Below are 25,808 nucleotides of genomic sequence, written 5' to 3' on the forward strand. Positions count from 1 at the left end.
TTGTTGTGACTGGTGTAGTTGTTTCAGCTGTACTAATAGTTGTGCTCTCTGTTGTTGTGAATGGTGTAGTTGTTTCAGTTGTACTAATAGTTGTGCTCTCAGTTGTTGTGGCTGGTGTAGTTGTTTCAGTTGTACTAATAGTTGTGCTCTCAGTTGTTGTGGCTGGTGTTGCTGATTCAGTTGTACTAATAGTTGTGCTCTCAGTTGTTGTGGCTGGTATTGTTGTTTCAGTTGTACTAACAGTTGTGCTCTCAGTTGTTGTGGCTGGTGTTGTTGATTCAGTTGTACTAATAGTTGTGCTCTCAGTTGTTGTGGCTGGTATTGCTGATTCAGTTGTACTAATAGTTGTGCTCTCAGTTGTTGTGGCTGGTGTAGTTGTTTCAGTTGTACTAATAGTTGTGCTCTCAGTTGTTGTGGCTGGTGTTGCTGATTCAGTTGTACTAATAGTTGTGCTCTCAGTTGTTGTGGCTGGTGTAGTTGTTTCAGATGTACTAATAGTTGTGCTCTCAGTTGTTGTGGCTGGTGTTGTTGATTCAGTTGTACTAATAGCTGTGCTCTCTGTTTTTGTGAATGGTGTAGTTGTTTCAGTTGTACTAATAGTTGTGCTCTCAGTTGTTGTGGCTGGTGTAGTTGTTTCTGTTGTACTAATAGCTGTGCTCTCAGTTGTTGTGGCTGGTGTAGTTGTTTCAGCTGTACTAATAGTTGTGCTCTCAGTTGTTGTGGCTGGTGTAGTTGTTTCAGTTGTACTAATAGCTGTGCTTTCAGTTGTTGTGACTGGTGTAGTTGTTTCAGTTGTACTAACAGTTGTGCTTTCAGTTGTTGTGACTGGTGTAGTTGTTTCAATTGTACTAATAGTTGTGCTCTCAGTTGTTGTAAATGGTGTAGTTGTTTCAGTTGTACTAATAGTTGTGCTCTCAGTTGTGGTTGGTGTAATAATTTCAGCTGTAATAGCAGTTGTGCTCTCAGTTGTTGTGGCTGGTGTAGTTGTTTCAGTTGTACTAACAGTTGTGCTTTCAGTTGTTGTGACTGGTGTAGTTGTTTCAGCTGTACTAACAGTTGTGCTCTCAGTTGTTGTGACTGCTGTAGTTGTTTCAGTTGTACTAATAGTTGTGCTCTCAGTTGTGGTTGGTGTAATAATTTCAGCTGTAATAGCAGTTGTGCTCTCAGTTGTTGTGGCTGGTGTAGTTGTTTCAGTTGTACTAACAGTTGTGCTCTCAGTTGTTGTGGCTGGTGTAGTTGTTTCAGCTGTACTAACAGTTGTGCTTTCAGTTGTTGGGACTGGTCTAGTTGTTTCAGTTGTACTAACAGTTGTGCTTTCAGTTGTTGTGGCTGGTGTAGTTGTTTCAGTTGTACCAACAGTTGTGCTCTCAGTTGATGTGGCTGGTGTAGTTTTCTCAGTTGTACTCACAGTTGTGCTCTCAGTTGTTGTGGCTGGTGTAGTTGTTTCAGTTGTACTAAGAGTTGTGCTCTCAGTTGTTGTGGCTGGTGTAGTTGTTTCAGTTGTAATAACAATTGTGCTCTCAGTTGATGTGGCTGGTGTAGTTGTCTCAGTTGTACTAAAAGTTGTGCTCTCAGTTGTTGTGGCTGGTGTAGTTGTTTCAGCTGTAGTAACAGTTGTGCTCTCAGTTGTACTAACAGTTGTGCTCTCAGTTGTTGTGGCTGGTGTAGTTATTTCAGCTGTACTAACAGTTGTGCTTTCAGTTGTTGTGACTGGTGTAGTTTTTTCAGTTGTACTAACAGTTGTGCTTTCAGTTGTTGTGACTGGTGTAGTTGTTTCAATTGTACTAATAGTTGTGCTCTCAGTTGTTGTAAATGGTGTAGTTGTTTCAGTTGTACTAATAGTTGTGCTCTCAGTTGTGGTTGGTGTAATAATTTCAGCTGTAATAGCAGTTGTGCTCTCAGTTGTTGTGGCTGGTGTAGTTGTTTCAGCTGTACTAACAGTTGTGCTCTCAGTTGTTGTGGCTGGTGTAGTTGTTTCAGTTGTACTAACAGTTGTGCTTTCAGTTGTTGTGGCTGGTGTAGTTGTTTCAGCTGTACTAACAGTTGTGCTTTCAGTTGTTGTGGCTGGTGTAGTTGTTTCAGTTGTACTAACAGTTGTGCTTTCAGTTGTTGTGGCTGGTGTAGTTGTTTCAGTTGTACCAACAGTTGTGCTCTCAGTTGATGTGGCTGGGGTAGTTTTCTCAGTTGTACTCACAGTTGTGCTCTCAGTTGTTGTGGCTGGTGTAGTTGTTTCAGTTGTACTAAGAGTTGTGCTCTCAGTTGTTGTGGCTGGTGTAGTTGTTTCAGTTGTAATAACAGTTGTGCTCTCAGTTGATGTGGCTGGTGTAGTTGTTTCAGATGTACTAATAGTTATGCTCTCAGTTGTTGTGGCTGGTGTTGTTGATTCAGTTGTACTAATAGCTGTGCTCTCTGTTTTTGTGAATGGTGTAGTTGTTTCAGCTGTACTAATAGTTGTGCTCTCAGTTGTTGTGGCTGGTGTAGTTGTTTCTGTTGTACTAATAGCTGTGCTCTCAGTTGTTGTGGCTGGTGTAGTTGTTTCAGCTGTACTAATAGTTGTGCTCTCAGTTGTTGTGGCTGGTGTAGTTGTTTCAGTTGTACTAATAGTTGTGCTTTCAATTGTTGTGACTGGTGTAGTTGTTTCAGTTGTACTAACAGTTGTGCTTTCAGTTGTTGTGACTGGTGTAGTTGTTTCAATTGTACTAATAGTTGTGCTCTCAGTTGTTGTAAATGGTGTAGTTGTTTCAGTTGTACTAATAGTTGTGCTCTCAGTTGTGGTTGGTGTAATCATTTCAGCTGTAATAGCAGTTGTGCTCTCAGTTGTTGTGGCTGGTGTAGTTGTTTCAGTTGTACTAACAGTTGTGCTTTCAGTTGTTGTGGCTGGTGTAGTTGTTTCAGCTGTACTAACAGTTGTGCTTTCAGTTGTTGTGACTGGTGTAGTTGTTTCAGTTGTACTAACAGTTGTGCTTTCAGTTGTTGTGGCTGGTGTAGTTGTTTCAGTTGTACCAACAGTTGTGCTCTCAGTTGATGTGGCTGGGGTAGTTTTCTCAGTTGTACTCACAGTTGTGCTCTCAGTTGTTGTGGCTGGTGTAGTTGTTTCAGTTGTACTAAGAGTTGTGCTCTCAGTTGTTGTGGCTGGTGTAGTTGTTTCAGTTGTAATAACAGTTGTGCTCTCAGTTGATGTGGCTGGTGTAGTTGTCTCAGTTGTACTAAAAGTTGTGCTCTCAGTTGTTGTGGCTGGTGTAGTTGTTTCAGTTGTACTAACAGTTGTGCTCTCAGTTGATGTGGCTGGTGTAGTTTTCTCAGTTCTACTCACAGTTGTGCTCTCAGTTGTTGTGGCTGGTATAGTTGTTTCAGCTGTACTAAGAGGTGTGCTCTCAGTTGATGTGGCTGGTGTAGTTGTTTCAGCTGTACTAACAGTTGTGCTCTCAGTTGATGTGGCTGGTGTAGTTGTCTCAGTTGTACTAACAGTTGTGCTCTCAGTTGTTGTGACTGCTGTAGTTGTTTCAGTTGTACTAATAGCTGTGCTCTCAGTTGTTGTGGCTGGTGTAGTTGTTCCAGCTGTACTAATAGCTGTGCTCTCAGTTGTTGTGACTGGTGTAGTTGTTTCAGTTGTACTAATAGATGTGCTCTCAGTTGTTGTGGCTGTTGTAGTTGTTTCAGATTTACTAATAGTTGTGCTCTCAGTTGATGTGGCTGGTGTAGTTGTTTCAGCTGTACTAATAGTTGTGCTCTCAGTTGTTGTGGCTGGTGTAGTTGTTTCAGCTGTACTAATAGCTGTGCTCTCAGTTGTTGTGACTGGTGTAGTTGTTTCAGTTATACTAATAGATGTGCTCTCAGTTGTTGTGGCTGGTGTAGTTGTTTCAGCTGTACTAATAGTTGTGCTCTCAGTTGATGTGGCTAGTTTAGTTGTTTCAGCTGTACTAATAGTTATGCTCTCAGTTGTTGTGGCTGGTGTAGTTGTTTCAGCTGTACTAATAGTTGTGCTCTCAGTTGTTGTGGCTGGTGTAGATGTTTCAGCTGTACTAATAGCTGTGCTCTCAGTTGTTGTGGCTGGTGTAGTTGTTTCAGCTGTACTAATAGTTATGCTCTCAGTTGTTGTGGCTGGTGTAGTTGTTTCAGCTGTACTAATAGTTGTGCTCTCAGTTGATGTGGCTGGTGTTGTTGATTCAGTTGTACTAATAGTTGTGCTCTCAGTTGTTGTGGCTGGTGTTGCTGATTCAGTTGTACTAATAGTTGTGCTCTCAGTTGTTGTGGCTGGTGTAGTTGTTTCAGTTGTACTAATAGTTGTGCTCTCAGTTGTTGTGGCTGGTGTTGCTGATTCAGTTGTACTAATAGTTGTGCTCTCAGTTGTTGTGGCTGGTGTAGTTGTTTCAGATGTACTAATAGTTGTGCTCTCAGTTGTTGTGGCTGGTGTTGTTGATTCAGTTGTACTAATAGCTGTGCTCTCTGTTTTTGTGAATGGAGTAGTTGTTTCAGTTGTACTAATAGTTGTGCTCTCAGTTGTTGTGGCTGGTGTAGTTGTTTCTGTTGTACTAATAGCTGTGCTCTCAGTTGTTGTGGCTGGTGTAGTTGTTTCAGCTGTACTAATAGTTGTGCTCTCAGTTGTTGTGGCTGGTGTAGTTGTTTCAGTTGTACTAATACCTGTGCTTTCAGTTGTTGTGACTGGTGTAGTTGTTTCAGTTGTACTAACAGTTGTGCTTTCAGTTGTTGTGACTGGTGTAGTTGTTTCAATTGTACTAATAGTTGTGCTCTCAGTTGTTGTAAATGGTGTAGTTGTTTCAGTTGTACTAATAGTTGTGCTCTCAGTTGTGGTTGGTGTAATAATTTCAGCTGTAATAGCAGTTGTGCTCTCAGTTGTTGTGGCTGGTGTAGTTGTTTCAGTTGTACTAACAGTTGTGCTTTCAGTTGTTGTGACTGGTGTAGTTGTTTCAGTTGTACTAACAGTTGTGCTCTCAGTTGTTGTGGCTGGTGTAGTTGTTTCAGCTGTACTAACAGTTGTGCTTTCAGTTGTTGTGGCTAGTGTAGTTGTTTCAGTTTTACCAACAGTTGTGCTCTCAGTTGATGTGGCTGGTGTAGTTTTCTCAGTTGTACTCACAGTTGTGCTCTCAGTTGTTGTGGCTGGTGTAGTTGTTTCAGTTGTACTAAGAGTTGTGCTCTCAGTTGTTGTGGCTGGTGTAGTTGTTTCAGTTGTAATAAAAGTTGTGCTCTCAGTTGATGTGGCTGGTGTAGTTGTCTCAGTTGTACTAAAAGTTGTGCTCTCAGTTGTTGTGGCTGGTGTAGTTGTTTCAGTTGTACTAACAGTTGTGCTCTCAGTTGATGTGGCTGGTGTAGTTTTCTCAGTTGTACTCACAGTTGTGCTCTCAGTTGTTGTGGCTGGTGTAGTTGTTTCAGCTGTACTAAGAGGTGTGCTCTCAGTTGATGTGGCTGGTGTAGTTGTTTCAGCTGTACTAAGAGTTGTGCTCTCAGTTGATGTGGCTGGTGTAGTTGTTTCAGCTGTACTAACAGTTGTGCTCTCAGTAGTTGTGACTGGTGTAGTTGTTTCAGCTGTACTAAGAGTTGTGCTCTCAGTTGATGTGGCTGGTGTAGTTGTCTCAGTTGTACTAACAGTTCTGCTCTCAGTTGTTGTGACTGGTGTAGTTGTTTCAGTTGTACTAATAGCTGTGATCTCAGTTGTTGTGGCTGGTGTAGTTGTTTTAGATGTACTAATAGTTGTGCTCTCAGTTGTTGTGGCTGGTGTAGTTGTTTCAGCTGTACTAATAGCTGTGCTCTCAGTTGTTGTGACTGGTGTAGTTGTTTCAGTTGTACTAATAGATGTGCTCTCAGTTGTTGTGGCTGGTGTAGTTGTTTCAGCTGTACTAATAGTTGTGCTCTCAGTTGATGTGGCTGGTGTAGTTGATTCAGCTGTACTAATAGTTATGCTCTCAGTTGTTGTGGCTGGTGTAGTTGTTTCAGCTGTACTAATAGTTGTGCTCTCAGTTGTTGTGGCTGGTGTAGATGTTTCAGCTGTACTAATAGCTGTGCTCTCAGTTGTTGTGGCTGGTGTAGTTGTTTCAGCTGTACTAATAGTTATGCTCTCAGTTGTTGTGGCTGGTGTAGTTGTTTCAGCTGTACTAATAGTTGTGCTCTCAGTTGTTGTGGCTGGTGTAGATGTTTCAGATGTACTAACAGTTGTGCTCTCAGTTGTTGTGACTGGTGTAGTTGTTTCAGCTGTACTAAGAGTTGTGCTCTCAATTGATGTGGCTGGTGTAGTTGTCTCAGTTGTACTAACAGTTGTGCTCTCAGTTGTTGTGGCTGGTGTAGTTGTTTCAGTTGTACTAGCTGTTGTGCTCTCAGTTGTTGTGGCTGGTGTAGTTGTTTCAGCTGTACTAACAGTTGTGCTCTCAGCTGTTGTGGCTGGTGTAGTTGTTTCAGTTGTACTAATAGTTGTGCTCTCAGTTGTTGTGGCTGGTGTAGTTGTTTCAGTTGTACTAATAGCTGTGCTCTCAGTTGTTGTGGCTGGTGTTCTTGATTCAGTTGTACTAATAGCTGTGCTCTCTGTTGTTGTGAATGGTGTAGTTGTTTCAGTTGTACCAACAGTTGTGCTCTCAGTTGATGTGGCTGGGGTAGTTGTTTCAGTTGTACTAATAGTTGTGCTCTCAGTTGTTGTGGCTGGTGTAGTTGTTTCAGTTGTACTAATAGTTGTTCTCTCAGTTGTTGTGGCTGGTGCTGCTGATTCAATTGTACTAATAGTTGTCCTCTCAGTTGTTGTGGCTGGTATAGTTGTTTCAGTTGTACTAATAGTTGTGCTCTCAGTTGTTGTGGCTGGTGTAGTTGTTTCAATTGTACTAATAGTTGTGCTCTCAGTTGTTGTAAATGGTGTAGTTGTTTCAGTTGTACTAATAGTTGTGCTCTCAGTTGTGGTTGGTGTAATAATTTCAGCTGTAATAGCAGTTGTGCTCTCAGTTGTTGTGGCTGGTGTAGTTGTTTCAGTTGTACTAACAGTTGTGCTTTCAGTTGTTGTGACTGGTGTAGTTGTTTCAGTTGTACTAACAGTTGTGCTCTCAGTTGTTGTGGCTGGTGTAGTTGTTTCAGCTGTACTAACAGTTGTGCTTTCAGTTGTTGGGACTGGTGTAGTTGTTTCAGTTGTACTAACAGTTGTGCTTTCAGTTGTTGTGGCTGGTGTAGTTGTTTCAGTTGTACCAACAGTTGTGCTCTCAGTTGATGTGGCTGGTGTAGTTTTCTCAGTTGTACTCACAGTTGTGCTCTCAGTTGTTGTGGCTGGTGTAGTTGTTTCAGTTGTACTAAGAGTTGTGCTCTCAGTTGTTGTGGCTGGTGTAGTTGTTTCAGTTGTAATAACAGTTGTGCTCTCAGTTGATGTGGCTGGTGTAGTTGTCTCAGTTGTACTAAAAGTTGTGCTCTCAGTTGTTGTGGCTGGTGTAGTTGTTTCAGCTGTAGTAACAGTTGTGCTCTCAGTTGTACTAACAGTTGTGCTCTCAGTTGTTGTGGCTGGTGTAGTTGTTTCAGCTGTACTAACAGTTGTGCTTTCAGTTGTTGTGACTGGTGTAGTTGTTTCAGTTGTACTAACAGTTGTGCTTTCAGTTGTTGTGACTGGTGTAGTTGTTTCAATTGTACTAATAGTTGTGCTCTCAGTTGTTGTAAATGGTGTAGTTGTTTCAGTTGTACTAATAGTTGTGCTCTCAGTTGTGGTTGGTGTAATAATTTCAGCTGTAATAGCAGTTGTGCTCTCAGTTGTTGTGGCTGGTGTAGTTGTTTCAGTTGTACTAACAGTTGTGCTTTCCGTTGTTGTGACTGGTGTAGTTGTTTCAGTTGTACTAACAGTTGTGCTCTCAGTTGTTGTGGCTGGTGTAGTTGTTTCAGCTGTACTAACAGTTGTGCTTTCAGTTGTTGTGACTGGTGTAGTTGTTTCAGTTGTACTAACAGTTGTGCTTTCAGTTGTTGTGGCTGGTGTAGTTGTTTCAGTTGTACCAACAGTTGTGCTCTCAGTTGATGTGGCTGGTGTAGTTTTCTCAGTTGTACTAATAGCTGTGCTCTCTGTTTTTGTGAATGGTGTAGTTGTTTCAGTTGTACTAATAGTTGTGCTCTCAGTTGTTGTGGCTGGTGTAGTTGTTTCTGTTGTACTAATAGCTGTGCTCTCAGTTGTTGTGGCTGGTGTAGTTGTTTCAGCTGTACTAATAGTTGTGCTCTCAGTTGTTGTGGCTGGTGTAGTTGTTTCAGTTGTACTAACAGTTGTGCTTTCAGTTGTTGTGACTGGTGTAGTTGTTTCAATTGTACTAATAGTTGTGCTCTCAGTTGTTGTAAATGGTGTAGTTGTTTCAGTTGTACTAATAGTTGTGCTCTCAGTTGTGGTTGGTGTAATAATTTCAGCTGTAATAGCAGTTGTGCTCTCAGTTGTTGTGGCTGGTGTAGTTGTTTCAGTTGTACTAACAGTTGTGCTTTCAGTTGTTGTGACTGGTGTAGTTGTTTCAGTTGTACTAACAGTTGTGCTCTCAGTTGTTGTGGCTGGTGTAGTTGTTTCAGCTGTACTAACAGTTGTGCTTTCAGTTGTTGGGACTGGTGTAGTTGTTTCAGTTGTACTAAGAGTTGTGCTCTCAGTTGATGTGGCTGGTGTAGTTGTCTCAGTTGTACTAACAGTTGTGCTCTCAGTTGTTGTGGCTGGTGTAGTTGTTTCAGTTGTACCAACAGTTGTGCTCTCAGTTGATGTGGCTGGTGTAGTTTTCTCAGTTGTACTCACAGTTGTGCTCTCAGTTGTTGTGGCTGGTGTAGTTGTTTCAGTTGTACTAAGAGTTGTGCTCTCAGTTGTTGTGGCTGGTGTAGTTGTTTCAGTTGTAATAACAGTTGTGCTCTCAGTTGATGTGGCTGGTGTAGTTGTCTCAGTTGTACTAAAAGTTGTGCTCTCAGTTGTTGTGGCTGGTGTAGTTGTTTCAGCTGTAGTAACAGTTGTGCTCTCAGTTGGACTAACAGTTGTGCTCTCAGTTGTTGTGGCTGGTGTAGTTGTTTCAGCTGTACTAACAGTTGTGCTTTCAGTTGTTGTGACTGGTGTAGTTGTTTCAGTTGTACTAACAGTTGTGCTTTCAGTTGTTGTGACTGGTGTAGTTGTTTCAATTGTACTAATAGTTGTGCTCTCAGTTGTTGTAAATGGTGTAGTTGTTTCAGTTGTACTAATAGTTGTGCTCTCAGTTGTGGTTGGTGTAATAATTTCAGCTGTAATAGCAGTTGTGCTCTCAGTTGTTGTGGCTGGTGTAGTTGTTTCAGTTGTACTAACAGTTGTGCTTTCCGTTGTTGTGACTGGTGTAGTTGTTTCAGTTGTACTAACAGTTGTGCTCTCAGTTGTTGTGGCTGGTGTAGTTGTTTCAGCTGTACTAACAGTTGTGCTTTCAGTTGTTGTGACTGGTGTAGTTGTTTCAGTTGTACTAACAGTTGTGCTTTCAGTTGTTGTGGCTGGTGTAGTTGTTTCAGTTGTACCAACAGTTGTGCTCTCAGTTGATGTGGCTGGTGTAGTTTTCTCAGTTGTACTAATAGCTGTGCTCTCTGTTTTTGTGAATGGTGTAGTTGTTTCAGTTGTACTAATAGTTGTGCTCTCAGTTGTTGTGGCTGGTGTAGTTGTTTCTGTTGTACTAATAGCTGTGCTCTCAGTTGTTGTGGCTGGTGTAGTTGTTTCAGCTGTACTAATAGTTGTGCTCTCAGTTGTTGTGGCTGGTGTAGTTGTTTCAGTTGTACTAACAGTTGTGCTTTCAGTTGTTGTGACTGGTGTAGTTGTTTCAATTGTACTAATAGTTGTGCTCTCAGTTGTTGTAAATGGTGTAGTTGTTTCAGTTGTACTAATAGTTGTGCTCTCAGTTGTGGTTGGTGTAATAATTTCAGCTGTAATAGCAGTTGTGCTCTCAGTTGTTGTGGCTGGTGTAGTTGTTTCAGTTGTACTAACAGTTGTGCTTTCAGTTGTTGTGACTGGTGTAGTTGTTTCAGTTGTACTAACAGTTGTGCTCTCAGTTGTTGTGGCTGGTGTAGTTGTTTCAGCTGTACTAACAGTTGTGCTTTCAGTTGTTGGGACTGGTGTAGTTGTTTCAGTTGTACTAACAGTTGTGCTCTCAGTTGTTGTGGCTGGTGTAGTTGTTTCAGTTGTACCAACAGTTGTGCTCTCAGTTGATGTGGCTGGTGTAGTTTTCTCAGTTGTACTCACAGTTGTGCTCTCAGTTGTTGTGGCTGGTGTAATTGTTTCAGTTGTACTAAGAGGTGTGCTCTCAGTTGATGTGGCTGGTGTAGTTGTTTCAGCTGTACTAAGAGTTGTGCTCTCAGTTGATGTGGCTGGTGTAGTTGTTTCAGCTGTACTAACAGTTGTGCTCTCAGTTGTTGTGACTGGTGTAGTTGTTTCAGCTGTACTAAGAGTTGTGCTCTCAGTTGATGTGGCTGGTGTAGTTGTCTCAGTTGTACTAACAGTTGTGCTCTCAGTTGTTGTGGCTGGTGTAGATGTTTCAGTTGTACTAGCAGTTGTGCTCTCAGTTGTTGTGGCTGGTGTAGTTGTGTCAGATGTACTAACAGTTGTGCTCTCAGTTGTTGTGGTTGGTGTAATTGTTTCAGTTGTACTAAGAGTTGTGCTCTCAGTTGATGTGGCTGGTGTAGTTGTCTCAGTTGTACTAATAGTTGTGCTCTCAGTTGTTGTGGCTGGTGTAGATGTTTCAGATGTATTAACAGTTGTGCTCTCAGTTGTTGTGACTGGTGTAGTTGTTTCAGCTGTACTAAGAGTTGTGCTCTCAGTTGATGTGGCTGGTGTAGTTGTCTCAGTTGTACTAACAGTTGTGCTCTCAGTTGTTGTGGCTGGTGTAGTTGTTTCAGTTGTACTAGCAGTTGTGCTCTCAGTTGTTGTGGCTGGTGTAGTTGTTTCAGCTGTACTAACAGTTGTGCTCTCAGTTGTTGTGGCTGGTGTAGTTGTTTCAGCTGTACTAACAGTTGTGCTCTCAGTTGTTGTGGCTGGTGTAGTTGTTTCAGATGTACTAACAGTTGTGCTCTCAGTTGTTGTGGTTGGTGTAATTATTTCAGCTGTACTAAGAGTTGTGCTCTCAGTTGATGTGGCTGGTGTTGTTGATGCAGTAGTACTAATAGCTGTGCTCTCTGTTGTTGTGAATGGTGTAGTTGTTTCAGTTGTACTAATAGTTGTGTTCTCAGTTGTTGTGGTTGGTGTAAATATTTCAACTGTAATAGCAGTTGTGCTCTCAGTTGTTGTGGCTGGTGTAGTTGTTTCAGTTGTACTAACAGTTGTGCTTTCAGTTGTTGTGACTGGTGTAGTTGTTTCAGTTGTACTAATAGTTGTGCTCTCAGTTGTTGTAAATGGTGTAGTTGTATCAGTTGTACTAATAGTTGTGCTCTCAGTTGTTGTGGTTGGTGTAGTTGTTTCAGCTGTACTAACAGTTGTGCTTTCAGTTGTTGTGACTGGTGTAGTTGTTTCAGTTGTACTAACAGTTGTGCTCTCAGTTGTTGTGGTTGGTGTAGTTGTTTCAGCTGTAATAGCAGTTGTGCTCTCAGTTGTTGTGGCTGGTGTAGTTGTTTCAGTTGTACTAATAGTTGTGCTCTCAGTTGTTGTGGCTGGTGTAGTTGTTTCAGTTGTACTAATAGCTGTGCTCTCAGTTGTTGTGGCTGGTGTTGTTGATTCAGTTGTACTAATAATTGTGCTCTCAGTTGTTGTGGCTGGTGTAGTTGTTTCAGTTGTACTAACAGTTGTGCTCTCAGTTGTTGTGGCTGGTGTAGTTGTCTCAGTTGTGCTCTCAGTTGTTGTGGCTGGTGTAGTTGTCTCAGTTGTACTAACAGTTGTGCTCTCAGTTGTTGTGGCTGGGGTTGTTGATTCAGTTGTACTAACAGCTGTGCTCTCAGTTGTTGTGGCTGATGACGATTCTGTTGTTGTGGCTGTTGTAGTCGTTTCAGTTGTACTAACAGTTGTGCTCTCAGTTGTTGTGGCTGGTGTAGTTGTTTCAGCTGTACTAACAGTTGTGCTTTCAGTTGTTGTGGCTGATGACGATTCTGTTGTTTTGTCTGGTGTAGTTGTTTCAGTTGTACTAGCAATTGTGCTCTCAAATTCAGTAGTCAATGTTGTTTGTGACTCTGTTGTAGAATCTGCTGCACTAGTGGTGGATGATACATCAATAGTTGTTGTGGCTGTTGAGTATTCTGTTGTTGGTTCAGCAGTTGAGGTTGTTACCATTGTATAGTCTGATACAAGAAAAAAATTAACAGTTTAGATGGAACTCGTGACAGCACTGACAAAAGACAGAAGTTGTATGAAGATTGATTTTTTTTTAAAGAATACTTGTGTAAGTCATTATTATTTTCCAAAAAATTTTAAGTTCAGCTAAAACTATCTTTGATTTAACACTTTGTTTTAACTGTACACTTTCTCAGACACACACACACACACACACACACACACACACACACACACACACATATATATATATATATATGTGTGTATATACTATATATATATATATATATATATATATATATATATATATAGAGAGAGAGAGAGAGAGAGAGAGAGAGAGAGAGAGAGAGAGAGAGAGAGAGATATTATTTAGACAATTTGCTTTTATGTGTTGTCAGACCTACCTGTATCATTGACGTTAACTGAATTAGAAGTTATGTTCAGGCCATTGACAGTTGCTTCGTCATTCAATAATGCATAAGCAATTGCTGTATTCGATGGCACATCCTGTGTAGCTTTGAAAGTGAGTTCTGTTGTGGTTTCGACTGACCCCTTGCTGGAATACATTTTTTTAGAAACACTGTCATTTGGAAACCTTTCTTATTATCCCCACCTGATGTATTAATCCCATGCTCTTGGCACTGTATATAAAATAAGCACACATAGGCAGTGTATATAAAATATGCAGCATTACAATGTAATGTATTTACCTGAATCGTAGGACGGAGACTCTTAGGAAGGAGCGATATTTTTTGTAGATGGCTTCAAACTGTAAAAAAATACAGGCAGTTACAATAACCACTTATGAATAGGCTATGCATGATAAACATGTAATGTTTGTAATTAAATATAATTGCTGTTTATTCACTCAAGGATTATATAGTGAACAGAGTATTTCGGGTTTCACTCACATATTGCTGAACAAGCTGAGCCCTGTTTTTAAAAGCAAGAGACACTGATTCAAGGAGGTCATCTATAAATTCAGCTTCAGAGCGGAAAACCACAATTATTTGTACTACAGCGAGAGTTGTTGTTGGTGCTGGTGTAGTTGTTTCAATTGTACTAACAGTTGTGCTCTCAGTTGTTGTGGATGGTGTAGTTGTTTCAGTTGTACTAACAGTTGTGCTCTCAGTTGTTGTGGATGGTGTAGTTGTTTCAGTTGTACTAACAGTTGTGCTCTCAGTTGATGTAGCTGGTGTAGTTGTCTCAGTTGTGCTAACAGTTGTGCTCTCAGTTGTTGTGGCTGGTGTAGTTGTTTCAGCTGTACTAACAGTTGTGATCTCAGTTGTTGTGGCTGGTGTAGTTGTTTCAGTTGTACTAACAGTTGTGCTCTCAGTTGATGTGGCTGGTGTAGTTGTCTTAATTGTCCTAACAGTTGTGATCTCAGTTGTACTAACAGTTGTGCTCTCAGTTGATGTGGCTGGTGTAGTTGTCTCAATTGTACTAACAGTTGTGATCTCAGTTGATGTGGCAGGTGTAGTTGTCTCAATTGTACTAACAGTTGTGGTCTCAGTTGTTGTGGCTGGTGTAGTTGTTTCAGCTGTACTAATAGTTGTGCTCTCAGTTGTTGTGGCTGGTGTAGTTGTTTCAGTTGTACTAACAGTTGTGCTCTCAGTTGTTGTGGCTGGTGTAGTTGTTTCAGCTGTACTAACAGTTGTGCTCTCAGTTGTTGTGGCTGGTGTAGTTGTTTCAGTTGTACTAACAGTTGTGCTCTCAGTTGATGTGGCTGGTGTAGTTATCTCAGTTGTACTAAAAGTTGTACTCTCAGTTGTTGTGGCTGGTGTAGTTGTCTCAGTTGTGCTAAAAGTTGTGCTCTCAGTTGATGTGGCTGGTGTAGTTGTCTCAGTTGTGCTAACAGTTGTGCTCTCAGTTGTTGTGGCTGGTGTAGTTGTTTCAGTTGTAATAGCAGTTGTGCTCTTAGTTGTTGTGGCTGGTGTAGTTGTTTCAGTTGTACTAACAGTTGTGCTCTCAGTTGATGTCGCTGGTGTAGTTGTCTCAGTTGTGCTAACAGTTGTGCTCTCAGTTGTTGTGGCTGGTGTAGTTGTTTCAGTTGTACTAATAGATGTGCTCTCAGTTGTTGTGGCTGGTGTAGTTGTTTCAGCTGTACTAATAGTTGTGCTCTCAGTTGATGTGGCTGGTGTAGTTGTTTCAGCTGTACTAATAGCTGTGCTCTCAGTTGTTGTGGCTGGTGTAGTTGTTTCAGCTGTACTAATAGTTGTGCTCTCAGTTGTTGTGGCTGGTGTAGATGTTTCAGATGTACTAACAGTTGTGCTCTCAGTTGTTGTGACTGGTGTAGTTGTTTCAGCTGTACTAAGAGTTGTGCTCTCAATTGATGTGGCTGGTGTAGTTGTCTCAGTTGTACTAACAGTTGTGCTCTCAGTTGTTGTGGCTGGTGTAGTTGTTTCAGTTGTACTAGCAGTTGTGCTCTCAGTTGTTGTGGCTGGTGTAGTTGTTTCAGCTGTACTAACAGTTGTGCTCTCAGCTGTTGTGGCTGGTGTAGTTGTTTCAGTTGTACTAATAGTTGTGCTCTCAGTTGTTGTGGCTGGTGTAGTTGTTTCAGTTGTACTAATAGCTGTGCTCTCAGTTGTTGTGGCTGGTGTTCTTGATTCAGTTGTACTAATAGCTGTGCTCTCTGTTGTTGTGAATGGTGTAGTTGTTTCAGTTGTACCAACAGTTGTGCTCTCAGTTGATGTGGCTGGGGTAGTTGTTTCAGTTGTACTAATAGTTGTGCTCTCAGTTGTTGTGGCTGGTGTAGTTGTTTCAGTTGTACTAATAGTTGTTCTCTCAGTTGTTGTGGCTGGTGTTGCTGATTCAATTGTACTAATAGTTGTCCTCTCAGTTGTTGTGGCTGGTATAGTTGTTTCAGTTGTACTAATAGTTGTGCTCTCAGTTGTTGTGGCTGGTGTAGTTGTTTCAATTGTACTAATAGTTGTGCTCTCAGTTGTTGTAAATGGTGTAGTTGTTTCAGTTGTACTAATAGTTGTGCTCTCAGTTGTGGTTGGTGTAATAATTTCAGCTGTAATAGCAGTTGTGCTCTCAGTTGTTGTGGCTGGTGTAGTTGTTTCAGTTGTACTAACAGTTGTGCTTTCAGTTGTTGTGACTGGTGTAGTTGTTTCAGTTGTACTAACAGTTGTGCTCTCAGTTGTTGTGGCTGGTGTAGTTGTTTCAGCTGTACTAACAGTTGTGCTTTCAGTTGTTGGGACTGGTGTAGTTGTTTCAGTTGTACTAACAGTTGTGCTTTCAGTTGTTGTGGCTGGTGTAGTTGTTTCAGTTGTACCAACAGTTGTGCTCTCAGTTGATGTGGCTGGTGTAGTTTTCTCAGTTGTACTCACAGTTGTGCTCTCAGTTGTTGTGGCTGGTGTAGTTGTTTCAGTTGTACTAAGAGTTGTGCTCTCAGTTGTTGTGGCTGGTGTAGTTGTTTCAGTTGTAATAACAGTTGTGCTCTCAGTTGATGTGGCTGGTGTAGTTGTCTCAGTTGTACTAAAAGTTGTGCTCTCAGTTGTTGTGGCTGGTGTAGTTGTTTCAGCTGTAGTAACAGTTGTGCTCTCAGTTGTACTAACAGTTGTGCTCTCAGTTGTTGTGGCTGGTGTAGTTGTTTCAGCTGTACTAACAGTTGTGCTTTCAGTTGTTGTGACTGGTGTAGTTGTTTCAGTTGTACTAACAGTTGTGCTTTCAGTTGTTGTGACTGGTGTAGTTGTTTCAATTGTACTAATAGTTGTGCTCTCAGTTGTTGTAAATGGTGTAGTTGTTTCAGTTGTACTAATAGTTGTGCTCTCAGTTGTGGTTGGTGTAATAATTTCAGCTGTAATAGCAGTTGTGCTCTCAGTTGTTGTGGCTGGTGTAGTTGTTTCAGTTGTACTAACAGTTGTGCTTTCCGTTGTTGTGACTGGTGTAGTTGTTTCAGTTGTACTAACAGTTGTGCTCTCAGTTGTTGTGGCTGGTGTAGTTGTTTCAGCTGTACTAACAGTTGTGCTTTCAGTTGTTGTGACTGGTGTAGTTGTTTCAGTTGTACTAACAGTTGTGCTTTCAGTTGTTGTGGCTGGTGTAGTTGTTTCAGTTGTACCAACAGTTGTGCTCTCAGTTGATGTGGCTGGTGTAGTTTTCTCAGTTGTACTAATAGCTGTGCTCTCTGTTTTTGTGAATGGTGTAGTTGTTTCAGTTGTACTAATAGTTGTGCTCTCAGTTGTTGTGGCTGGTGTAGTTGTTTCTGTTGTACTAATAGCTGTGCTCTCAGTTGTTGTGGCTGGTGTAGTTGTTTCAGCTGTACTAATAGTTGTGCTCTCAGTTGTTGTGGCTGGTGTAGTTGTTTCAGTTGTACTAACAGTTGTGCTTTCAGTTGTTGTGACTGGTGTAGTTGTTTCAATTGTACTAATAGTTGTGCTCTCAGTTGTTGTAAATGGTGTAGTTGTTTCAGTTGTACTAATAGTTGTGCTCTCAGTTGTGGTTGGTGTAATAATTTCAGCTGTAATAGCAGTTGTGCTCTCAGTTGTTGTGGCTGGTGTAGTTGTTTCAGTTGTACTAACAGTTGTGCTTTCAGTTGTTGTGACTGGTGTAGTTGTTTCAGTTGTACTAAGAGTTGTGCTCTCAGTTGATGTGGCTGGTGTAGTTGTCTCAGTTGTACTAACAGTTGTGCTCTCAGTTGTTGTGGCTGGTGTAGTTGTTTCAGTTGTACCAACAGTTGTGCTCTCAGTTGATGTGGCTGGTGTAGTTTTCTCAGTTGTACTCACAGTTGTGCTCTCAGTTGTTGTGGCTGGTGTAGTTGTTTCAGTTGTACTAAGAGTTGTGCTCTCAGTTGTTGTGGCTGGTGTAGTTGTTTCAGTTGTAATAACAGTTGTGCTCTCAGTTGATGTGGCTGGTGTAGTTGTCTCAGTTGTACTAAAAGTTGTGCTCTCAGTTGTTGTGGCTGGTGTAGTTGTTTCAGCTGTAGTAACAGTTGTGCTCTCAGTTGTACTAACAGTTGTGCTCTCAGTTGTTGTGGCTGGTGTAGTTGTTTCAGCTGTACTAACAGTTGTGCTTTCAGTTGTTGTGACTGGTGTAGTTGTTTCAGTTGTACTAACAGTTGTGCTTTCAGTTGTTGTGACTGGTGTAGTTGTTTCAATTGTACTAATATTTGTGCTCTCAGTTGTTGTAAATGGTGTAGTTGTTTCAGTTGTACTAATAGTTGTGCTCTCAGTTGTGGTTGGTGTAATAATTTCAGCTGTAATAGCAGTTGTGCTCTCAGTTGTTGTGGCTGGTGTAGTTGTTTCAGTTGTACTAACAGTTGTGCTCTCAGTTGTTGTGGCTGGTGTAGTTGTTTCAGCTGTACTAACAGTTGTGCTTTCAGTTGTTGTGACTGGTGTAGTTGTTTCAGTTGTACTAACAGTTGTGCTTTCAGTTGTTGTGGCTGGTGTAGTTGTTTCAGTTGTACCAACAGTTGTGCTCTCAGTTGATGTGGCTGGTGTAGTTTTCTCAGTTGTACTAATAGCTGTGCTCTCTGTTTTTGTGAATGGTGTAGTTGTTTCAGTTGTACTAATAGTTGTGCTCTCAGTTGTTGTGGCTGGTGTAGTTGTTTCTGTTGTACTAATAGCTGTGCTCTCAGTTGTTGTGGCTGGTGTAGTTGTTTCAGCTGTACTAATAGTTGTGCTCTCAGTTGTTGTGGCTGGTGTAGTTGTTTCAGTTGTACTAACAGTTGTGATTTCAGTTGTTGTGACTGGTGTAGTTGTTTCAATTGTACTAATAGTTGTGCTCTCAGTTGTTGTAAATGGTGTAGTTGTTTCAGTTGTACTAATAGTTGTGCTCTCAGTTGTGGTTGGTGTAATAATTTCAGCTGTAATAGCAGTTGTGCTCTCAGTTGTTGTGGCTGGTGTAGTTGTTTCAGTTGTACTAACAGTTGTGCTTTCAGTTGTTGTGACTGGTGTAGTTGTTTCAGTTGTACTAACAGTTGTGCTCTCAGTTGTTGTGGCTGGTGTAGTTGTTTCAGCTGTACTAACAGTTGTGCTTTCAGTTGTTGGGACTGGTGTAGTTGTTTCAGTTGTACTAACAGTTGTGCTCTCAGTTGTTGTGGCTGGTGTAGTTGTTTCAGTTGTACCAACAGTTGTGCTCTCAGTTGATGTGGCTGGTGTAGTTTTCTCAGTTGTACTCACAGTTGTGCTCTCAGTTGTTGTGGCTGGTGTAATTGTTTCAGTTGTACTAAGAGGTGTGCTCTCAGTTGATGTGGCTGGTGTAGTTGTTTCAGCTGTACTAAGAGTTGTGCTCTCAGTTGATGTGGCTGGTGTAGTTGTTTCAGCTGTACTAACAGTTGTGCTCTCAGTTGTTGTGACTGGTGTAGTTGTTTCAGCTGTACTAAGAGTTGTGCTCTCAGTTGATGTGGCTGGTGTAGTTGTCTCAGTTGTACTAACAGTTGTGCTCTCAGTTGTTGTGGCTGGTGTAGATGTTTCAGTTGTACTAGCAGTTGTGCTCTCAGTTGTTGTGGCTGGTGTAGTTGTGTCAGATGTACTAACAGTTGTGCTCTCAGTTGTTGTGGTTGGTGTAATTATTTCAGCTGTACTAAGAGTTGTGCTCTCAGTTGATGTGGCTGGTGTAGTTGTCTCAGTTGTACTAATAGTTGTGCTCTCAGTTGTTGTGACTGGTGTAGTTGTTTCAGCTGTACTAAGAGTTGTGCTCTCAGTTGATGTGGCTGGTGTAGTTGTCTCAGTTGTACTAACAGTTGTGCTCTCAGTTGTTGTGGCTGGTGTAGTTGTTTCAGTTGTACTAGCAGTTGTGCTCTCAGTTGTTGTGGCTGATGTAGTTGTTTCAGCTGTACTAACAGTTGTGCTCTCAGTTGTTGTGGCTGGTGTAGTTGTTTCAGCTGTACTAACAGTTGTGCTCTCAGTTGTTGTGGCTGGTGTAGTTGTTTCAGATGTACTAACAGTTGTGCTCTCAGTTGTTGTGGTTGGTGTAATTATTTCAGCTGTACTAAGAGTTGTGCTCTCAGTTGATGTGGCTGGTGTTGTTGATTCAGTAGTACTAATAGCTGTGCTCTCTGTTGTTGTGAATGGTGTAGTTGTTTCAGTTGTACTAATAGTTGTGTTCTCAGTTGTTGTGGTTGGTGTAAATATTTCAACTGTAATAGCAGTTGTGCTCTTAGTTGTTGTGGCTGGTGTAGTTGTTTCAGTTGTACTAACAGTTGTGCTTTCAGTTGTTGTGACTGGTGTAGTTGTTTCAGTTGTACTAATAGTTGTGCTCTCAGTTGTTGTAAATGGTGTAGTTGTATCAGTTGTACTAATAGTTGTGCTCTCAGTTGTTGTGGTTGGTGTAGTTGTTTCAGCTGTACTAACAGTTGTGCTTTCAGTTGTTGTGACTGGTGTAGTTGTTTCAGTTGTACTAACAGTTGTGCTCTCAGTTGTTGTGGTTGGTGTAGTTGTTTCAGCTGTAATAGCAGTTGTGCTCTCAGTTGTTGTGGCTGGTGTAGTTGTTTCAGTTGTACTAATAGTTGTGCTCTCAGTTGTTGTGGCTGGTGTAGTTGTTTCAGTTGTACTAATAGCTGTGCTCTCAGTTGTTGTGGCTGGTGTTGTTGATTCAGTTGTACTAATAATTGTGCTCTCAGTTGTTGTGGCTGGTGTAGTTGTTTCAGTTGTACTAACAGTTGTGCTCTCAGTTGTTGTGGCTGGTGTAGTTGTCTCAGTTGTACTAACAGTTGTGCTCTCAGTTGTTGTGGCTGGTGTAGTTGTCTCAGTTGTGCTCTCAGTTGTTGTGGCTGGTGTAGTTGTCTCAGTTGTACTAACAGTTGTGCTCTCAGTTGTTGTGGCTGGGGTTGTTGATTCAGTTGTACTAACAGCTGTGCTCTCAGTTGTTGTGGCTGATGACGATTCTGTTGTTGTGGCTGTTGTAGTCGTTTCAGTTGTACTAACAGTTGTGCTCTCAGTTGTTGTGGCTGGTGTAGTTGTTTCAGCTGTACTAACAGTTGTGCTTTCAGTTGTTGTGGCTGATGACGATTCTGTTGTTTTGTCTGGTGTAGTTGTTTCAGTTGTACTAGCAATTGTGCTCTCAAATTCAGTAGTCAATGTTGTTTGTGACTCTGTTGTAGAATCTGCTGCACTAGTGGTGGATGATACATCAATAGTTGTTGTGGCTGTTGAGTATTCTGTTGTTGGTTCAGCAGTTGAGGTTGTTACCATTGTATAGTCTGATACAAGAAAAAAATTAACAGTTTAGATGGAACTCGTGACAGCACTGACAAAAGACAGAAGTTGTATGAAGATTGATTTTTTTTTAAAGAATACTTGTGTAAGTCATTATTATTTTCCAAAAATTTTTAAGTTCAGCTAAAACTATCTTTGATTTAACACTTTGTTTTAACTGTACACTTTCTCAGACACACACACACACACACACACACACACATATATATATATATATGTGTGTATATACTATATATATATATATATATATATATATATATATATATATATATATATATATAGAGAGAGAGAGAGAGAGAGAGAGAGAGAGAGAGAGAGATATTATTTAGACAATTTGCTTTTATGTGTTGTCAGACCTACCTGTATCATTGACGTTAACTGAATTAGAAGTTATGTTCAGGCCATTGACAGTTGCTTCGTCATTCAATAATGCATAAGCAATTGCTGTATTCGATGGCACATCCTGTGTAGCTTTGAAAGTGAGTTCTGTTGTGGTTTCGACTGACCCCTTGCTGGAATACATTTTTTTAGAAACACTGTCATTTGGAAACCTTTCTTATTATCCCCACCTGATGTATTAATCCCATGCTCTTGGCACTGTATATAAAATAAGCACACATAGGCAGTGTATATAAAATATGCAGCATTACAATGTAATGTATTTACCTGAATCGTAGGACGGAGACTCTTAGGAAGGAGCGATATTTTTTGTAGATGGCTTCAAACTGTAAAAAAATACAGGCAGTTACAATAACCACTTATGAATAGGCTATGCATGATAAACATGTAATGTTTGTAATTAAATATAATTGCTGTTTATTCACTCAAGGATTATATAGTGAACAGAGTATTTCGGGTTTCACTCACATATTGCTGAACAAGCTGAGCCCTGTTTTTAAAAGCAAGAGACACTGATTCAAGGAGGTCATCTATAAATTCAGCTTCAGAGCGGAAAACCACAATTATTTGTACTACAGCGAGAGTTGTTGTTGGTGCTGGTGTAGTTGTTTCAATTGTACTAACAGTTGTGCTCTCAGTTGTTGTGGATGGTGTAGTTGTTTCAGTTGTACTAACAGTTGTGCTCTCAGTTGATGTAGCTGGTGTAGTTGTCTCAGTTGTGCTAACAGTTGTGCTCTCAGTTGTTGTGGCTGGTGTAGTTGTTTCAGCTGTACTAACAGTTGTGATCTCAGTTGTTGTGGCTGGTGTAGTTGTTTCAGCTGTACTAACAGTTGTGCTCTCAGTTGATGTGGCTGGTGTAGTTGTCTCAATTGTCCTAACAGTTGTGATCTCAGTTGTACTAACAGTTGTGCTCTCAGTTGATGTGGCTGGTGTAGTTGTCTCAATTGTACTAACAGTTGTGATCTCAGTTGATGTGGCAGGTGTAGTTGTCTCAATTGTACTAACAGTTGTGGTCTCAGTTGTTGTGGCTGGTGTAGTTGTTTCAGCTGTACTAATAGTTGTGCTCTCAGTTGTTGTGGCTGGTGTAGTTGTTTCAGTTGTACTAACAGTTGTGCTCTCAGTTGTTGTGGCTGGTGTAGTTGTTTCAGCTGTACTAACAGTTGTGCTCTCAGTTGTTGTGGCTGGTGTAGTTGTTTCAGTTGTACTAACAGTTGTGCTCTCAGTTGATGTGGCTGGTGTAGTTATCTCAGTTGTACTAAAAGTTGTACTCTCAGTTGTTGTGGCTGGTGTAGTTGTCTCAGTTGTGCTAAAAGTTGTGCTCTCAGTTGATGTGGCTGGTGTAGTTGTCTCAGTTGTGCTAACAGTTGTGCTCTCAGTTGTTGTGGCTGGTGTAGTTGTTTCAGTTGTAATAGCAGTTGTGCTCTTAGTTGTTGTGGCTGGTGTAGTTGTTTCAGTTGTACTAACAGTTGTGCTCTCAGTTGATGTCGCTGGTGTAGTTGTCTCAGTTGTGCTAACAGTTGTGCTCTCAGTTGTTGTGGCTGGTGTAGTTGTTTCAGCTGTACTAACAGTTGTGCTCTCAGTTGTTGTGGCTGGTGTAGTTGTGTCAGCTTTACTAACAGTTGTGCTCTCAGTTGATGTGGCTGGTGTAGTTGTCTCAGTTGTGCTAACAGTTGTTGTGGTTGGTGTAATTATTTCAGCTGTAATAACAGTTGTGCTCTCAGTTGTTGTGGCTGGTGTAGTTGTCTCAGTTGTGCTAAAAGTTGTGCTCTCAGTTGATGTGGCTGGTGTAGTTGTCTCAGTTGTGCTAACAGTTGTGCTCTCAGTTGTTGTGGTTGCTGTAATTATTTCAGCTGTAATAGCAGTTGTGCTCTCAGTTGTTGTGGCTGGTGTAGTTGTTTCAGCTGTACTAACAGTTGTGCTCTCAGTTGTTGTGGCTGGTGTAGTTGTGTCAGCTTTACTAACAGTTGTGCTCTCAGTTGATGTGGCTGCTGTAGTTGTCTCAGTTGTGCTAACAGTTGTTGTGGTTGGTGTAATTATTTCAGCTGTAATAACAGTTGTGCTCTCAGTTGTTGTGGCTGGTGTAGTTGTCTCAGTTGTGCTAAAAGTTGTGCTCTCAGTTGATGTGGCTGGTGTAGTTGTCTCAGTTGTGCTAACAGTTGTTGTGGTTGGTGTAATTATTTCAGCTGTACTAAGAGTTGTGCTCTCAGTTGATGTGGCTGGTGTAGTTGTCTCAGTTGTACTAATAGTTGTGCTCTCAGTTGTTGTGGCTGGTGTAGATGTTTCAGATGTATTAACAGTTGTGCTCTCAGTTGTTGTGACTGGTGTAGTTGTTTCAGCTGTACTAAGAGTTGTGCTCTCAGTTGATGTGGCTGGTGTAGTTGTCTCAGTTGTACTAACAGTTGTGCTCTCAGTTGTTGTGGCTGGTGTAGTTGTTTCAGTTGTACTAGCAGTTGTGCTTTCAGTTGTTGTGGCTGGTGTAGTTGTTTCAGCTGTACTAACAGTTGTGCTCTCAGTTGTTGTGGCTGGTGTAGTTGTTTCAGCTGTACTAACAGTTGTGCTCTCAGTTGTTGTGGCTGGTGTAGTTGTTTCAGATGTACTAACAGTTGTGCTCTCAGTTGTTGTGGTTGGTGTAATTATTTCAGCTGTACTAAGAGTTGTGCTCTCAGTTGATGTGGCTGGTGTTGTTGATTCAGTAGTACTAATAGCTGTGCTCTCTGTTGTTGTGAATGGTGTAGTTGTTTCAGTTGTACTAATAGTTGTGTTCTCAGTTGTTGTGGTTGGTGTAAATATTTCAACTGTAATAGCAGTTGTGTTCTCAGTTGTTGTGGCTGGTGTAGTTGTTTCAGTTGTACTAACAGTTGTGCTTTCAGTTGTTGTGACTGGTGTAGTTGTTTCAGTTGTACTAATAGTTGTGCTCTCAGTTGTTGTAAATGGTGTAGTTGTATCAGTTGTACTAATAGTTGTGCTCTCAGTTGTTGTGGTTGGTGTAGTTGTTTCAGCTGTACTAACAGTTGTGCTTTCAGTTGTTGTGACTGGTGTAGTTGTTTCAGTTGTACTAACAGTTGTGCTCTCAGTTGTTGTGGTTGGTGTAGTTGTTTCAGCTGTAATAGCAGTTGTGCTCTCAGTTGTTGTGGCTGGTGTAGTTGTTTCAGTTGTACTAATAGCTGTGCTCTCAGTTGTTGTGGCTGGTGTTGTTGATTCAGTTGTACTAATAATTGTGCTCTCAGTTGTTGTGGCTGGTGTAGTTGTTTCAGTTGTACTAACAGTTGTGCTCTCAGTTGTTGTGGCTGGTGTAGTTGTCTCAGTTGTGCTCTCAGTTGTTGTGGCTGGTGTAGTTGTCTCAGTTGTACTAACAGTTGTGCTCTCAGTTGTTGTGGCTGGGGTTGTTGATTCAGTTGTACTAACAGCTGTGCTCTCAGTTGTTGTGGCTGATGACGATTCTGTTGTTGTGGCTGTTGTAGTCGTTTCAGTTGTACTAACAGTTGTGCTCTCAGTTGTTGTGGCTGGTGTAGTTGTTTCAGCTGTACTAACAGTTGTGCTTTCAGTTGTTGTGGCTGATGACGATTCTGTTGTTTTGTCTGGTGTAGTTGTTTCAGTTGTACTAGCAATTGTGCTCTCAAATTCAGTAGTCAATGTTGTTTGTGACTCTGTTGTAGAATCTGCTGCACTAGTGGTGGATGATACATCAATAGTTGTTGTGGCTGTTGAGTATTCTGTTGTTGGTTCAGCAGTTGAGGTTGTTACCATTGTATAGTCTGATACAAGAAAAAAATTAACAGTTTAGATGGAACTCGTGACAGCACTGACAAAAGACAGAAGTTGTATGAAGATTGATTTTTTTTTAAAGAATACTTGTGTAAGTCATTATTATTTTCCAAAAAATTTTAAGTTCAGCTAAAACTATCTTTGATTTAACACTTTGTTTTAACTGTACACTTTCTCAGACACACACACACACACACACACACACATATATATATATATATATATGTGTGTATATACTATATATATATATATATATATATATATATATATATATATATATAGAGAGAGAGAGAGAGAGAGAGAGAGAGAGAGAGAGTGAGATATTATTTAGACAATTTGCTTTTATGTGTTGTCAGACCTACCTGTATCATTGACGTTAACTGAATTAGAAGTTATGTTCAGGCCATTGACAGTTGCTTCGTCATTCAATAATGCATAAGCAATTGCTGTATTCGATGGCACATCCTGTGTAGCTTTGAAAGTGAGTTCTGTTGTGGTTTCGACTGACCCCTTGCTGGAATACATTTTTTTAGAAACACTGTCATTTGGAAACCTTTCTTATTATCCCCACCTGATGTATTAATCCCATGCTCTTGGCACTGTATATAAAATAAGCACACATAGGCAGTGTATATAAAATATGCAGCATTACAATGTAATGTATTTACCTGAATCGTAGGACGGAGACTCTTAGGAAGGAGCGATATTTTATGTAGATGGCTTCAAACTGTAAAAAAATACAGGCAGTTACAATAACCACTTATGAATAGGCTATGCATGATAAACATGTAATGTTTGTAATTAAATATAATTGCTGTTTATTCACTCAAGGATTATATAGTGAACAGAGTATTTCGGGTTTCACTCACATATTGCTGAACAAGCTGAGCCCTGTTTTTAAAAGCAAGAGACACTGATTCAAGGAGGTCATCTATAAATTCAGCTTCAGAGCGGAAAACCACAATTATTTGTACTACAGCGAGAGTTGTTGTTGGTGCTGGTGTAGTTGTTTCAATTGTACTAACAGTTGTGCTCTCAGTTGTTGTGGATGGTGTAGTTGTTTCAGTTGTACTAACAGTTGTGCTCTCAGTTGATGTAGCTGGTGTAGTTGTCTCAGTTGTGCTAACAGTTGTGCTCTCAGTTGTTGTGGCTGGTGTAGTTGTTTCAGCTGTACTAACAGTTGTGATCTCAGTTGTTGTGGCTGGTGTAGTTGTTTCAGTTGTACTAACAGTTGTGCTCTCAGTTGATGTGGCTGGTGTAGTTGTCTCAATTGTCCTAACAGTTGTGATCTCAGT

The 25,808-nt window shown here is 40.9% G+C and overlaps 1 protein-coding gene across 1 annotated transcript in view; it reads right to left on the minus strand.

Annotated features, from left to right (window-relative positions):
- LOC311077988 (uncharacterized protein) overlaps positions 1–24,495 on the minus strand; it is a gene marked incomplete at its 5' end in the record, with an annotated part of 36,696 nt that extends 12,201 nt beyond the window's left edge. Inside the window, one exon of the mRNA XM_084106634.1 lies at positions 24,351–24,495. Coding sequence (XP_083962760.1) covers positions 24,351–24,495 — 145 coding nt within the window. The remainder of the gene's footprint in view (positions 1–24,350) is intronic.
- Positions 24,496–25,808: the final 1,313 nt, after the last annotated feature.

The sequence above is a fragment of the Abramis brama genome, assembly GCF_963993115.1.
Source record: "Abramis brama genome assembly, chromosome: 2".
Lineage (NCBI taxonomy): Eukaryota > Metazoa > Chordata > Actinopteri > Cypriniformes > Leuciscidae > Abramis > Abramis brama.